The sequence below is a fragment of the Cydia strobilella genome, chromosome Z, assembly GCF_947568885.1.
Source record: "Cydia strobilella chromosome Z, ilCydStro3.1, whole genome shotgun sequence".
In the NCBI taxonomy this organism is placed as follows: Eukaryota; Metazoa; Arthropoda; class Insecta; order Lepidoptera; family Tortricidae; genus Cydia; species Cydia strobilella.
The window spans coordinates 13,534,182-13,548,007 of record NC_086068.1 but is presented as its reverse complement, the minus strand read 5'-3'; the positions used below and the strand labels follow the sequence as shown (position 1 = coordinate 13,548,007).

Below are 13,826 nucleotides of genomic sequence, written 5' to 3'. Positions count from 1 at the left end.
AGAAGTCGACCCTACCAATGAAAGCTGCAATCCGCGGCCTACCGTCAAGCATGACGGTGCAGGACGTGAAGGACGCGTGCGAAACAGAGGGGTATACTGTATCACATGCACGCTTAATCTCCACAGGCAGAGGACGAGGAGGCACCATCTTCTTCGTCCAGCTCGACGGCACGGAGCGAGAAAACCCTGGTTTTCTGGACCTCACAAGCATCGCGAACATCAACACCAAGGTTCGTGTCGAACCTTGGAGAGGTAAACCCGGGCCACCGCAATGTTATCGGTGCCAGGGCTTTAGGCACTCTTCACAGGGATGCCATCGACCGGTGCGATGCGTGAAATGCGCCCTGCCGCACTTGTCACACCAGTGCACGCGACCGAGAGAGGAGCCAGCAACGTGCGCAAATTGCTACAAAGACCACCCGGGCAATCACAAGCAATGTGAGACATATTTACAGGAGCTGCGCAACTGGCGAGGGGGCACCCGCTCCTACTCACGCCGCCCGCCTACCCGCCGCCCGCAACGAGGCCCGGACACTAGGGCCTCGGACACGCCTAACCTGGTGGAGGAGTCTTCCACAGGCTCCCTAATGGCACCCGCCAACCTGCCGAGGCAACGCCAGCCCGGGCAACGCAGACTGCCGCAGCCACAACACAAACCGCAGAGGATGTCGCAAGCAGAGATCGACACCACAGCGTTGCGCAGGGACATAGTTGCCGCGGTGCAAACCGCGGTGACTGCGTCCCTGAAACCAACGCTAGACGAGGTAGTGTTAGCTATTAAGTCTCTGTCTAGGCCTGACCAAACTCAGGCCTAGCTCACCCCAGCAATAACGCAAGTTATTCGCCAGCTACACTCTTTTACGGCCTAAAAGAGAAAGATTTAAGGGTAGTATATTGGAACGCGCAGACATTAAGCGGTAAACTTAATGATCTGCGCACTTTTCTCCACAGCCAAGACGTCGACATCATGCTGATTTGCGAGACAAAGTTGAAAGCGTCCAACACGCTTTCAGCCAGTGGGTACATCGTGTACCGCCTCGACCAGGCAAACCCGGAAACCGGGTACGCTTACCGAGGCCTAGCAGTCATTGTCAAGAGGACAATCATCCACCAAATGGTGGACATCGACCAGCCAGCCTCACTATCCGCACTGGGGATAGATATCAAACTACAAAGGCATAATCTGCGCTTGTTTGCTATCTACAGGCCCTGCGGACACTGCCGACCGGCAGAGATGCGCGCCGACCTCAAACGACTACTGGTGGACTCCCCCGTGCCGACCATCCTGGCCGGGGACTTCAACGCCGAGCATTCCGCTTGGAACTCCTCCGCGCACTCCCAAGCGGGAAACGTTATCTACCAGATCGTGGAGGACCTCGATCTGGTAGTGGGAGGGCCCTACGAGCCCACTCACTATCACGGCTCAGACGTGTACAACAGGGGCACCACCATCGACTTTGCGATCTCTCGCGGAGTCGATACACTCATGAGGCACCAGGTATTTTACGATCTCACATCCGACCATAGGCCGGTGCTCCTGACCATCGCAGACCAACCGACGACGAGACTCAACAGAGGACCCGGACGCCGCTACGACTGGACGGCTTTCACAGAAGCCATGGTAAATTCTCCCCGTACAGGTCCCATATCGACCGCAGAAGAGGTCGATGCAGCAGCAGCCACAATCACCGGAGACATCAAGGCGGCCCTAGCCGAGGCCACCCACATCATCCCGCCCACAGACCGGCGCAAACCGCTCCCGAGGCCGCTTCAAGCGCTTTTAGAGAAAAAGCGCTGGTACAGGAAACAGTGGCAAAGGACTAGGGCTCAGTCGGTAAAGACCGAGCTCAATCGTCTGGAGCGATTGTTAAAGGACAAACTCAACGAGCACAGAGCTGCAAGCTGGGAAGCGCACATCGATAGCCTAACCGATCACGTTCCTTCCATCCACAGGTTATGCAGACAACTCAGCTCGAAACCCGAGCCGATACACCCACTAGAGGACGACACCGACGGAATCCTGAAATACGCAGCCAAGGACAGAGCGGAAATACTCGCTCGCAGCCTTGAGCAGCAATTCAGGCCCTTCCCCGACACAGACCCGCAACACACAGCGGACATCGTACAGCACGTCCGAGACTATCTCAACGTGCCGGTCGAAACCCACGATGATCCAATCTACTTTTCTCCTTCACAGGTCAAGGCGACTATCAGGCACCACTGCAATCCGAAGAAGGCACCGGGCCCCGACGAGATCCCGAACATGGCGCTCCGCCAACTGCCGCTAAACACCTTAGCGGCAGTGGCGCGCCTGTTCAACGGGATCTTGCGGTCGGGGCACTTTCCCACCGTCTGGAAGACGGGACGGGTCATCGTCCTTCCCAAACCCGGGAAGGACAGAAGAAAGCCGGAGAGCTACCGGCCTATCACGTTGCTATGCAACTTATCAAAGGTATTCGAGAGGTTGCTGCTCCGGCACCTCTCGCCACACATCCAACCCAGGCCGGAGCAATTTGGTTTCAGGTCTCAACACTCCACCACGTTGCAGCTCACCCGTGTCCTACACCACATGGGCATGGCGCTCAACAAAAAGGAGTACACAGTCGCTGTCCTCCTAGACATGGAGAAAGCTTTTGACCGAGTCTGGCACGAAGGTCTAATATACAAACTTTCTCTGTCCACAGCACCCCGCCGCATCGTGAGAATCATCGCATCATTCCTAGCAGACCGACGCTTCCACGTACAAGTGGAAGGCACGGTGTCGCAGGACCGCCCAATACAGGCAGGAGTCCCCCAGGGGAGCTGCCTATCGCCCTCGTGCTATGCGCGCTACACCGACGACATACCAGTCGTAGGACAAGCGCAACTAGCCCTCTTTGCTGACGACGCCGCTTACTATGCTTCATCTTTTCAGATGCCGCATGCAGTCTCCAAGATCCAGCCGACGCTCGACGCCCTTCCTGACTGGCTCTCCAAATGGAGGCTATCAGTCAATGTGGGCAAAACGCAAGCGCTCATCACAGGGCAAGCGCGAGACTTGCCCGCACCTCCTTCTCTTTTAGGACAACCGCTCACGTGGTCACCCACAGTGAAATATCTGGGGGTGACCATAGACAGGCGGCTCACCATGCAGAAACACACGGCGGAGACAATCAGACGAGCGAAAACCGCTCGAATGAACCTCCGCCCGGTTTTCTGCAGCAAGCTCCCTGTACGGACCAAAGTCGGTCTGTACAAAGCTTACGTCCGCTCTCGACTAACCTACGCTACACCGGCCTGGTATTCTTTCTGTTCCAGGTACAACAAGCAGAAGATGAAGAGCCAGGAGACACTCTCGCTACGGACCATCGTCGCAGCAACCCGATTCGTCAGCAACGCAGCCATCGCCGAGTACCTGAAGTGGCGCAGCCTGGACGAGTTCATCGAGCGTCTCGCGCGGGTCATGTATGACCGCGCGGACAACTGCAGCCACGACCATCTACGAGGGATCGCGCCACACTACACACGACCACCGGACCTACACGGGGCTCGGCATCTCCCCCGAGCCCTCCTACACAACGACGACGACGACAACAACGAAGAAGAGGAAGAAGAAGACGTCGTCGACGACACAACAACACCACACACACTCGGATGACACCTACGAAGCACACGCCAGCCTAAACTGCCGGTCGCCTTCACTGCGGCCCCGAAACCTGGCCCCGCTCAAACGGTATCACCAGGCTAGGGGTTGCGGGGTTGGATAACGGCCGGTAGCGATAAAGCTGGCCTACACCGGATAGCACAGCCGTCCACAAACTGACGGCGGAAGACCGCCCCACGAAGATGGGGCGCGAAAATTGACACAGTCTCCGAAACAGGAATGTTGGAGAGACCCCTCACACCCTCCCAAAGAGGGTATCGAGATGATGATACTACTACGATATGGGTCATTCGGCATCCAGAGTTCACAGAGGTCACACTGGAACAGCTGGAGACCCCAAGAAAATGGATACCACGGAAGCAGCATCAGCTCAAGCCGTAGCCCTGGTGGAATCAGGAATGACGCAGTCTGCGGTTGCTCCGCAGCTCAACATAAGCCGTTTCCAAGGAAGGACTGGAAACTTCACCAGGAAGCCTGGATCCGGAGGACAACACTGCACTTCCGAGTGAGACGACCGCTTAAATTGTGTCGACGTCTTTACGGGACCGTTTCTCCAATGCTGTTCAGCTGCAGCAGCAGCTACGAGCAGTTCGGAGAACGGTGGTGAGCGTCTCTACAGTAAGGAGAAGGTTGCGGGAGAAGAAGATCATGCCCCATAGAGCGGCTACGGGTCCCAAATTGACGGCAGAGCATCGGCGAATCAGACGTGAGTTTGCTCGCGAACACAAGGATTGGACGGTCGACCAATGGAAGGCTGTTCTCTTCTCCGATGAGACCAGGGTGTGTCTTTTCAGCAACGATAGGCGCAGAAGAGTGTACAGGAGGCAAGGGGAACGTTATTCACAGGCCTGTCTTGAAGAAACCGTCGGATACGGAGGAGGATCCTGCATGTTCTGGGGTGGCATTTCCCTCGCCGGCAAAACCGAGCTCGTTTGTGTTTCCCGCACTGGTGGTGGTCGAGGCCAGGGATCCATGACTGCTCATCGGTACGTCACAGAGATCCTGGTGGACCATGTGGTTCCATACGCCGAATTTGTCGGTCCTGGATTGACATTCATGCAGGATAACGCCCGCTCCCACACAGCGTTGATTGTTCGGGACTACCTTGATCAGGTTGGGATCACAGCTATGCTGTGGCCAGCAAGGAGTCCGGACCTGAATCCCATAGAACACCTTTGGGATCAGCTAAAACGGAACATGCGGTCACGTGATCCTGCACCTGCGACCCTGGAACAGCTTCGAGATGCCGTTATTGAGGAGTGGGATGCTATTCCTCAAGAGCACATCGTGACTCTCGTGAGGTCCATGAAGGCTCGCATGGAGGCAGTAATTAAGGCCAAAGGAGGCAACACTAGGTTTTAAAGTTTAGTTTTACGCATTTGTATTCCAATCTCTGTTGATTTTATTGTGTTTTAATTTGTTGATTTTTTGCATGAATATACGATTTTTATTACTTATTAAAAAAATGCCTTTTTTTTACTCTTTAGTAACTTTTGCATTGTTTTTAAATGAAGAGTTAAATTCTCTTTAAAATGAACCCACACACTCATACTTTACCTTCAACAACATACGGTTTATAACGGCTTGAAACAAAAATCCGTGGGTGTGCGATTTCCGTGACGCCGAGTGTATAAAAAAACTAATAGTCAAGACAATAATACATATGTTAATGTGGTTCTGTAAATGAAGTTCATCATAAATTATTTTTACTTTAATTTTAATAATAAATATCTGTCATTAAAATATACATTTTTCTACTCGTCGAGTATAATCTGTGTATTACGACTTCACATGCAACACTACAACCTTACTCTTTTCAACGTTGGATAGTCTATGGCACTTCCGACGCAAGCATAAGAATTTTATCGATACGGTTTAGTCAATTATAAAAATTTTGAAAATAGAACTTTATACATTTCAGTAAAATATTTCTTGTTTAAGGAGACTCGATTCAATGCAAATTAGTCTACTTAAACACGCTGCTGCGTCGTATCTGCTTTGTGATTGGTTGGCCAACAATTGCTTCATAAGTCATAAACGCGCATGTGACACCCTTCATATAGCAACATCCATATCCTACGAAAACCGCTTAGCGTTGCTTGTTAGTCTCCATGGGCTACGGTGGCCAAAATCGAGAAAAAAACTGTCTTAAAATTGAATTTAGCGCGGAGCAGGTACCAGGGTCTCATGAGTTACAAGGAGGTGTCGTTGACCAACCCGCCGGGGGCGCCGGGCCCGGCGGCCGGTGCGCGTACGAGTATGAAGGTATAGGGGCCCACTGACTATCAGTCCGCCGGACGATATCGGTCTGTCAGTTGTTCGGAACTGTCAATTTTTTTTTCTAACTGACAGGCCTGTATCGTCCGGCGAACTGATAGTCAGTGGCCCCCTTATCGCGGGTCGCGGCAGCTCGCGTATCTTAGCTGTATACTTTTGGTTTGTTTACTTAAGTATATGATTCTACTAGTTGAAAGTATTATTTTTTTGTCTCGTAGTAAAAGTATTGTATACAATAGTGATATAATCAAGCTTTTCAATCTCGTACCTTAACTTAAGCAACTCAGCAAGCTTCGTTGCTTAAACACGGTACTCGACTGAAAAGCTCTCTATTATATCACGATTGTATAAAATACTATTTCAGCACAAACTAATAATAATGCTAACTGAAGTTTACACAATCATCAACTATTAATCGAGAAAATTTAAGTAGTTGTGTTAATTTATTGGGCTCCATCATTAGATCAGCTCAATTTTACCATAACAAAAAAATGTCACTAAAGTTAAGTAAAGTAGATATGATAAGAGTTTGAAGTTAAGCGACACAATTACAGGTCAGATGATATTAAATAAAAGCATTTAAAATTGAGAGAGATTTTAAAAGTGCATTATAAACTGGTACCTACTGTAATGAATACAATGCAGAATAGCAAATGACTCGCCCTGTTAAACCTTTTAGTAAATGCGACTACATTTGGAGCCACAGTCTGCTTGTTTGCTTTGTTCCAACAGCAAGTGACTTGTACCTACTGTAATGATTACAATGCAAAATAGCAAATGACTCACCCTGTTAAACCTTTTAGTAAATGCGACTACATTTGGAGCCACAGTCTGCTTGTTTGCTTTGTTCCAACAGCAAGTGACTTGTACCTACTGTAATGATTACAATGCAAAATAGCAAATGACTCACCCTGTTAAACCTTTTAGTAAATGCGACTACATTTGGAGCCACAGTCTGCTTGTTTGCTTTGTTCCAACAGCAAGTAGTCAGTTCATTTGGCTGAATAGCTTTAAAACATGGTAGATCAAGTAATGTTAGTTGATTTGCAATGTCTTCTGGACTCAATCTTAGAGCAGAGCAAACTATTTCATCCCATGATTGATTGATGCTGGAAGCAGCTGGCAAACTGCTGGTTTTATACTGATATATGGGGTCTAGCTGCCTGTTACTGCTGCCGTCTCCAAGTCTTAGTGAAAATATAATACATAGTTTTGTCAACATTTTTGTTAATAGCATAATATATTATTTAAGCCCCATTTGCACGGCAGGAGTACTTGCATGCAATATTGGATACATTGCTAACTACAGGTGACATTGAAATCAATAGATCAACCAAATAGGTACTGGAATGTAACAATAATCAATTAATCACATGCAAGTTGTTGATCCGTCTAAATGGGGCTTTAGTTTATAGCTGTCGATTTCGCGCCAAAAATTATGAGCGTTTCAACCGCTCAAAATTTTACAACATTTTAAATATTCTTTTATAAAATAATGTGAAGGTTTACAAAAGTATTTTTATTTTTTCCGGTGACAAACGATATAAATTATTCATGAAATAAAACTGTGACTCAATAGCTAGCTGTCACCCGTTGACCACGAACGCTGTAAAGAATTCGAAACGTCGGGATGTATTATAAATTCAATATACGCGATATAATCCGTTTTCATAGTTTTATTTCATGAGTAACTATCGCGGTAACTGAAGACAATATGATATAAATTATTATTATTCCTTTATTTATTTCTTAGGCTAGGCTTTTTACAATATGAATATAAAAGTAAAATATAAAAACACTTACAATACATTACAAAAAATATATAAACACATTATAAAAAACCTAACCTAGGGTGCCGCCGGTAGCGGGGCAAGGCCCAAGCTGCCGGTGGTCAGGGCCGCAGAGACAGAACCGGCGGAAATTATTATTATTATGTTCGTCCTTTACATAATCTCGGGACCATGGGGTCCCGGACATTGGGAAGGCGTGCGTGGGGACGAAGCCAACACGCAGAGACCCCTTGTAAAAAGACAATTTATTCTAAAAGGTGATGTGACTGTGACACCAACCGCCGATTATCCCTGTTAGTGTCACCCAAGGACAAGCCCCGGTTAGTGTAGGACTATTGCAATGATAAGAAACAAGAGAAACTAGGCTATTGTGTTCAGAATTAGTGTACTGGTTACCGGGTCTATGGAAATACTATGGCACCTGCCCCAATCTATGTTTAAAAACACGAAATAAATGGACAAGTGGTGACGCGCCAACTCACAATATGGGTCCCCGAAAACGGCCGCTCGCACGGAGGGACAAGGGGACAACATCGCGTGAGTGGCTCAGGTTGTGGAGAGGTGTGCACTGCTTTCTACCCAGTGGCTGTAAACACTAACAGCCACTGTGCCAACTCGCGTCTTATGCATATTTCACTTCCACCCTGCGAGCATAAAGCTCTGACACCCCACTCTGGACGGCCGGTAAAGGCAAGCCAGAGGTGAGAGTCCTGCGGCCCCTGCTCAGTGTTCACTCCAGCAGGCCAATGAAGGCAAGCCGGAGAGAGGGGCTTGACCGACTCTCGGGGGTATGGGACCCAAGGGACGTCACTTCCCATTCAGCACGCCACAAGCTGCCCTGGGGGCTTCTTATTATTATTTGTATGTCTTTTCCACATCTCGGGACCATGGGGTCCCGGACCTTTGGGAGGCGTGAGGAGACAATTTAATTTAAAAGCAAGGGATACACGTGGCGGATACCATCCCCGAAAGCACAATGTGATACATCCGAAGATGGTCCCCGCCAGGTGCAAAGACTATTGCAGTGCAGCACTTTTGTGCTGCGATGGGAACTAAGGTCATGGGCTATTGATTTGAATGTTGGATGGACTGGATAATGGGCTATGGGGGGAGACTAGCGGACACCTGCCGTGACAATCAGTCTCAAAATTGTGTAAGACAGGTGGTGACACTGGTGACTCGCCAACTCATTTAGTGGGCCCTACAACGGCCGCACGCACATTGCGACAATAGGGCAACACTTCAGAGCGGCTGTGAGGTTGTTGAGAGGTGAGTCTGCGGTAGCCAGATCCCGGTGATCCGTTCAGCAGGCCGCCGGCGTTATGACATTTTACACTTCCTACCTGAGCATAGGTCCCGCTCTTGCGACTCCACTCTGGCCAGCCGGTCAAGGCAAGCACAGAGTCGCCAGATGACAGGGCCCTCCGGAATAGGGGTCGTCATCTCGCCACAAGCAGCCCGCCCGCGGGTTATTATTATTATTATTATTTCGTTTTAGACAGGCAGCTGATGCTGGTATGTCTAAATCATAGTTCACTTAGCCTAACCTTTGGGGCTGCTGTGCCCCGAAGCCTTTTTGGCACAGACATCAGCTGAGCCACCTTCCCTTTCAATTAGTTTGTAAGCATTATCGTGTACTTTTATTATGTACCTATGTTACAACTTCTTGAATAAACGTCTTTTATTATTATTTATTATTATTAGTACGGTTTCAATTATTATTCCAAAAAAAAAAAAAAACATGCATGGAGCTAATTTTGGACTTATTGCAATCCTTAATGTCTAAACAATAGATCTATCTACACAAAATTTCGCAAGTAGCAAATTAAAAATAAAACATATTAGTTGCAGCTTCGCATCCGTGCATCCGGGGAATGGAAAGGAGTATGCTTAAAATAAGGAAAATAGATAAGATCAGGCACTCTATAATCAGAAACAAGAACAAGGTTATAGATGCACTAAGCCAGGCCCAGAACCAAAATTAGAGATGGGCTGACCACTTTGCCAGAGTCCAGGACGAGAGATGGGCCTTACAAGCGACAGCCTGGAAAGGTCCAGATGGCAAAAAGGGTTAGCCTTATAAAGTGCTTGCTTTTAGCATATAAGCGTGCTAATTACAAATCGTCTACCTTGCTCATAAAGCACACATCCTCTTTGAATCTGAGCGATCGTCAGCGGCGGCGTTCTTTGATATACTAATCTTGTCTCTTTCACGCAAGGCTGAACTAAAGGGACATTACTAAAGGGAAAGCTTTATAAAAAGCACTTCATGATAAGGGTAACCCTTATTAAGGGGCTACCCTTATTTTTGGCTAAGCTTTTCGGTAAGGGGTAGTCAAAGGTAGGGGTATGAATGGGCTTGCAGTTCAAACTGGAAAGTCTTTCAATGTGTTAAGGGACGCCCATTGAAAGGCTTTTATCGCAGAAAGGGTTGTCCAGTACAAATCTAACACACCTACTCTACATGTTTGTCAAAAACTAGCTAATGAAATAACTTTTAAGTTAGATAGGAGTTCAAACAGACATATCAATGGGTACAATATGTTCATTGATATAAACATCTTATAAAATCTAGCCTATTCTCAATTAACAAAAAATGTGGTTAACAATGAATGATTGTGGTTAACAAAAGGGATATTTAATGTTTGTTAATTAACAATTTTATTTATCATATATAACATTTCCAACATCCTAAGTCAGTAGAAATAAATAGTATATTACTTACCCATAATTATAATAGCATGCACAGTCATCTTTAGTTTTTTGACTGTTCAATGAAATGTGTATTGTTTTCTTATCATTTTGTCTACAAGATGGTTTCTCTTCTAGAGGCCAGTTCTCTTCATCTTCATGCTGCAATAATAACAAATTAGGCATGATAACAGAAATTTTTCATGAAATATTTAAAGGTTATACAACAAATATACGGATTATTATGTACATACCTCTACAATACTTAACACTGAAAAGCTATCACTAAGAATATCCCGTGGCATATTTGTTTATTCTATTGGGCATACTTCGACGAGCCCAGTATCGGCTGAAAAATACCAATCAAATAAACAAAACAGTCTATTCCAACAAACCCAATCTCACCAACACAATCCTGTTAGGAGATAAACAAGACACAATTATCTAATTACTGGATGATTATTTGATTTCAATTAACTCTAATACCTTATTTACACAATGATATTATAGTCAATTTAATGTAATACGAAGTACAACATTACTTGATATGAAATTAACTATTCGGACTGAAATTATTTGCGTACTGAAATAATCCTGACTATAAATTAACAAGTACATCGTTCACTTCATAGTATAATAGAAAAATGTATTTACCGCTGCCACACATAAATAACATTAAATTAATATCCAACAGCTTAATGTCTGTCGGTCTAATTATAAAACGAAACGATGGAAAGTTGGAAACGTTAGGGTGACTGATTAGTAGGGTGATGGGTGACAGGTGATTATATGCTCTTTGGGTGACAGAAAATCAGGTCTATGCAGAAAATAGATGGACAATTAGACAAGGACAGCCAAAGGAAGAGAAGCCAGTATGAAAAAAAAAGTATTAAAGCCTGGTTTACATTTAAGGCCTCTATACATTATAAAACTTTGCTTTCGGTTCTCTTTGGCCACCTTGTAGGATATAACCAAATGGAGACGCCTTGTCTGTAATTTTCTGTACAAAACAGTCTGCCGATTTTTGCGGGGGAGGGGCACGTCAAATGTATACGTAACGACCGCAACGTAAAAATAGCTATGTTAGATAAACGTCAGTCCATACAATGTGTATGCCCGTTGGTCATAGAGTTTCGACAGAGGGGAAGGCCTGTTAATGGCAGTGAACTAATCTAGCCGTGGGCGAAATCGCATCTGCGAGGCGCTTTTCTTTCACTGAGCCCGAAGGGGCCTCGCGCGGGGCCTCCCTTGGGGCGTGAGGCCGTGGGCGACGGCCCACATCGCCCACGCCTAGCTACGCCACTAGTTTTCGTTTGGTTATATTATGGTTATAGCTGGAAAAAATACTGGTCCCTGAAAGAAATAGCAAAAGGTGACTATCCGCTCCACCTAAAAAAACAGTAATGGATACATGTATTCTACCGACCCTTACGTATGGCTGTCAAACGTTGACCTACAACAACAGAATAAAAACAAAACTAGTGAACTGCCAGAAAGCGATGGAGAGAAGCCTTTTAAAAATAAGGAAAATTCACAAAATAAGAAGCGAATCCATACGGAAGAAGACAACATTATTTGACGCCCTACACTACTGTCTACGCTTAAAATGGCGATGGGCTGGCCATGTAGCACGCTACAACGATAAGCGATGGACAGCAGAAGTAACTAGATGGAAAGGTCCCAGTGGAAAAAGACGACAAGCACGACCTGCTAAGCGATGGAGCGATGACATCATAGCTACAGCTGGAAAAGAGTGGATAAACCAAGCAAAAGACAGAGAAAACTGGATAAAACTGGAGGAGGCCTATACCCAGACAGGGGTTCCTATCCAAAAAAATGATAATGAAACAAATAAACAGTAAAGCAAATAACCTGAGATGGGAAATGAAATGGCTTAATAATAATAATAATATCCTCCAAGTTGGCCACCAATTGGCCACGCCCCTACAACATGGTATAATTTTACGTTTTCGTTTTAAGGTCCCTCCACACTCATGCGCGCATAAGTGTGGAGGGCCTTTTACGACGTCTTCAACCGGTAATTATGTTTTTATTAAGTCGCTCCAGACTGCGAACGCTGATTAGCGAACTAGACTCCACACTCGCGTTCGCGGCTTCGCACGAGTGTGGAGGGGCCTTTAGAACTTAATTAAGAAAAAAAAAACATTTTCAAAAAAATACTCCAATTTATAGAATAGGATTAGTAAGAATAAAATAAGTAAAAAATCATAACATGCAAAGCTCGTAAATATATGCAAAGGTCACCGCCCTCTATTCTGTTGTTTAAATAAAATGTTAATAAAAAGTCAACTCTGGACAAATGTAAACCCCGCTTTGCCTTCCAAATGATGCATATTTGTCTGTGATCGGAGGACTTACCGCGAACCACGTTCGACGTGTTGCCTCTCTGTCGCACTTATAAATTCGTACGTAAGTGTGACAGGGAGGCAACACGTCGAACGTGGTTCGCGGTAGGCCCTCAGTACAGTCAGTGATGCATATAAAAAAATAAACTAAGCGTAGAGACTTCCGTTTATTGTGATCGTTTTACTTCTCTTAATTGTATCTTCTCAATTAGAATAGATAAATGGATAAACAAAAGCCCAAATTAGAAGGTAAATAAAAAAACTATAATACAATACGTAAGAACTTGCTACTTTATCAATGCTCATTTATGGTTTTGTGAATGGTGGAGTTCAATGTAAACTGTTATGGCGTTTGTCCTGCGATACACACACAACGCATATTCATATCTTTACTATATTCAAGAAGAATAATTTACTTTCAGATAGTAAAATTTGATAAAATTCCTTTTTCTGAACGAAAAACATGGTTTTGACTTAGTTAGGGAATCTAACTGTTAAAGCGTACGTTTTTTAGGTTATGTTTCCATCTTTTATAGGTATTTTAGGTGGGTTTTAGTGAGCACGAAGATCAATTGCGTGTTTTTCTCCAGAAAAGTATCCATAAAAGTGATGTCTGAATGAATTTCTCACGGTTTCTAGATATTCAGTCATGGTGGGAAGTGCCCAGTATCGCGTACTTTTGTTCCTTATTCAGGACTGCGTTCAATCTTCTGGATTTTGACATTGAAGTGAGTATTGCTTGCTTTCTTCTGTATATGATATTTTGTGTCATTAATAACTATCACCATAATAACGCGGTATGTATGTTTGCAAGGAACTTGAAGAGGCTCTTCTGACAGATGGAACGGAAGAATCGGCTAGTTCCCTCCTGACCGAGCTGATCGTGCGTCTTCTAAATGGATGTTTGGGCAACAATGACATCTCTGCCTTTAACTATCAGGTATCATTAACTATAATTTGCGATAGAATTCGTATGTGAAAAGAAATGTTTTGTTATTGTTTACGTTGTTTTAGATGTATTTGAGACGTCTATTTAGAAGAAAATGTCAAGAAACGGGA

General features: G+C 45.5%; 2 protein-coding genes across 3 annotated transcripts in view; one reads left to right on the top strand and one right to left on the bottom strand.

The window, feature by feature from the left end:
* Positions 1–11,175, bottom strand: part of LOC134754277 (ras-specific guanine nucleotide-releasing factor RalGPS2) — a 52,166-nt gene extending 40,991 nt beyond the window's left edge. Inside the window, exons 1-4 of one of the 2 annotated variants that reach the window (XM_063690500.1) lie at positions 11,056–11,175; positions 10,656–10,750; positions 10,436–10,563; positions 6,831–7,107 (exon numbers count right to left, since the gene is read on the bottom strand). In XM_063690500.1, the coding sequence (XP_063546570.1) occupies positions 6,831–7,107; positions 10,436–10,563; positions 10,656–10,706 (456 nt within the window). In that variant the 5' untranslated portion in view covers positions 10,707–10,750; positions 11,056–11,175. Of the gene's footprint in view, positions 1–6,830; positions 7,108–10,435; positions 10,564–10,655; positions 10,892–11,055 lie in introns of those variants that run through there. The other variant, XM_063690499.1, reaches the window with a different exon arrangement.
* Positions 11,176–13,141: 1,966 nt separating this feature from the next.
* Positions 13,142–13,826, top strand: part of LOC134754705 (uncharacterized) — a 19,862-nt gene continuing 19,177 nt past the window's right edge. The window contains exons 1-4 of the mRNA XM_063691040.1: positions 13,142–13,312; positions 13,407–13,495; positions 13,582–13,707; positions 13,782–13,822. Coding sequence (XP_063547110.1) covers positions 13,285–13,312; positions 13,407–13,495; positions 13,582–13,707; positions 13,782–13,822 — 284 coding nt within the window. The 5' untranslated portion in view covers positions 13,142–13,284. The remainder of the gene's footprint in view (positions 13,313–13,406; positions 13,496–13,581; positions 13,708–13,781; positions 13,823–13,826) is intronic.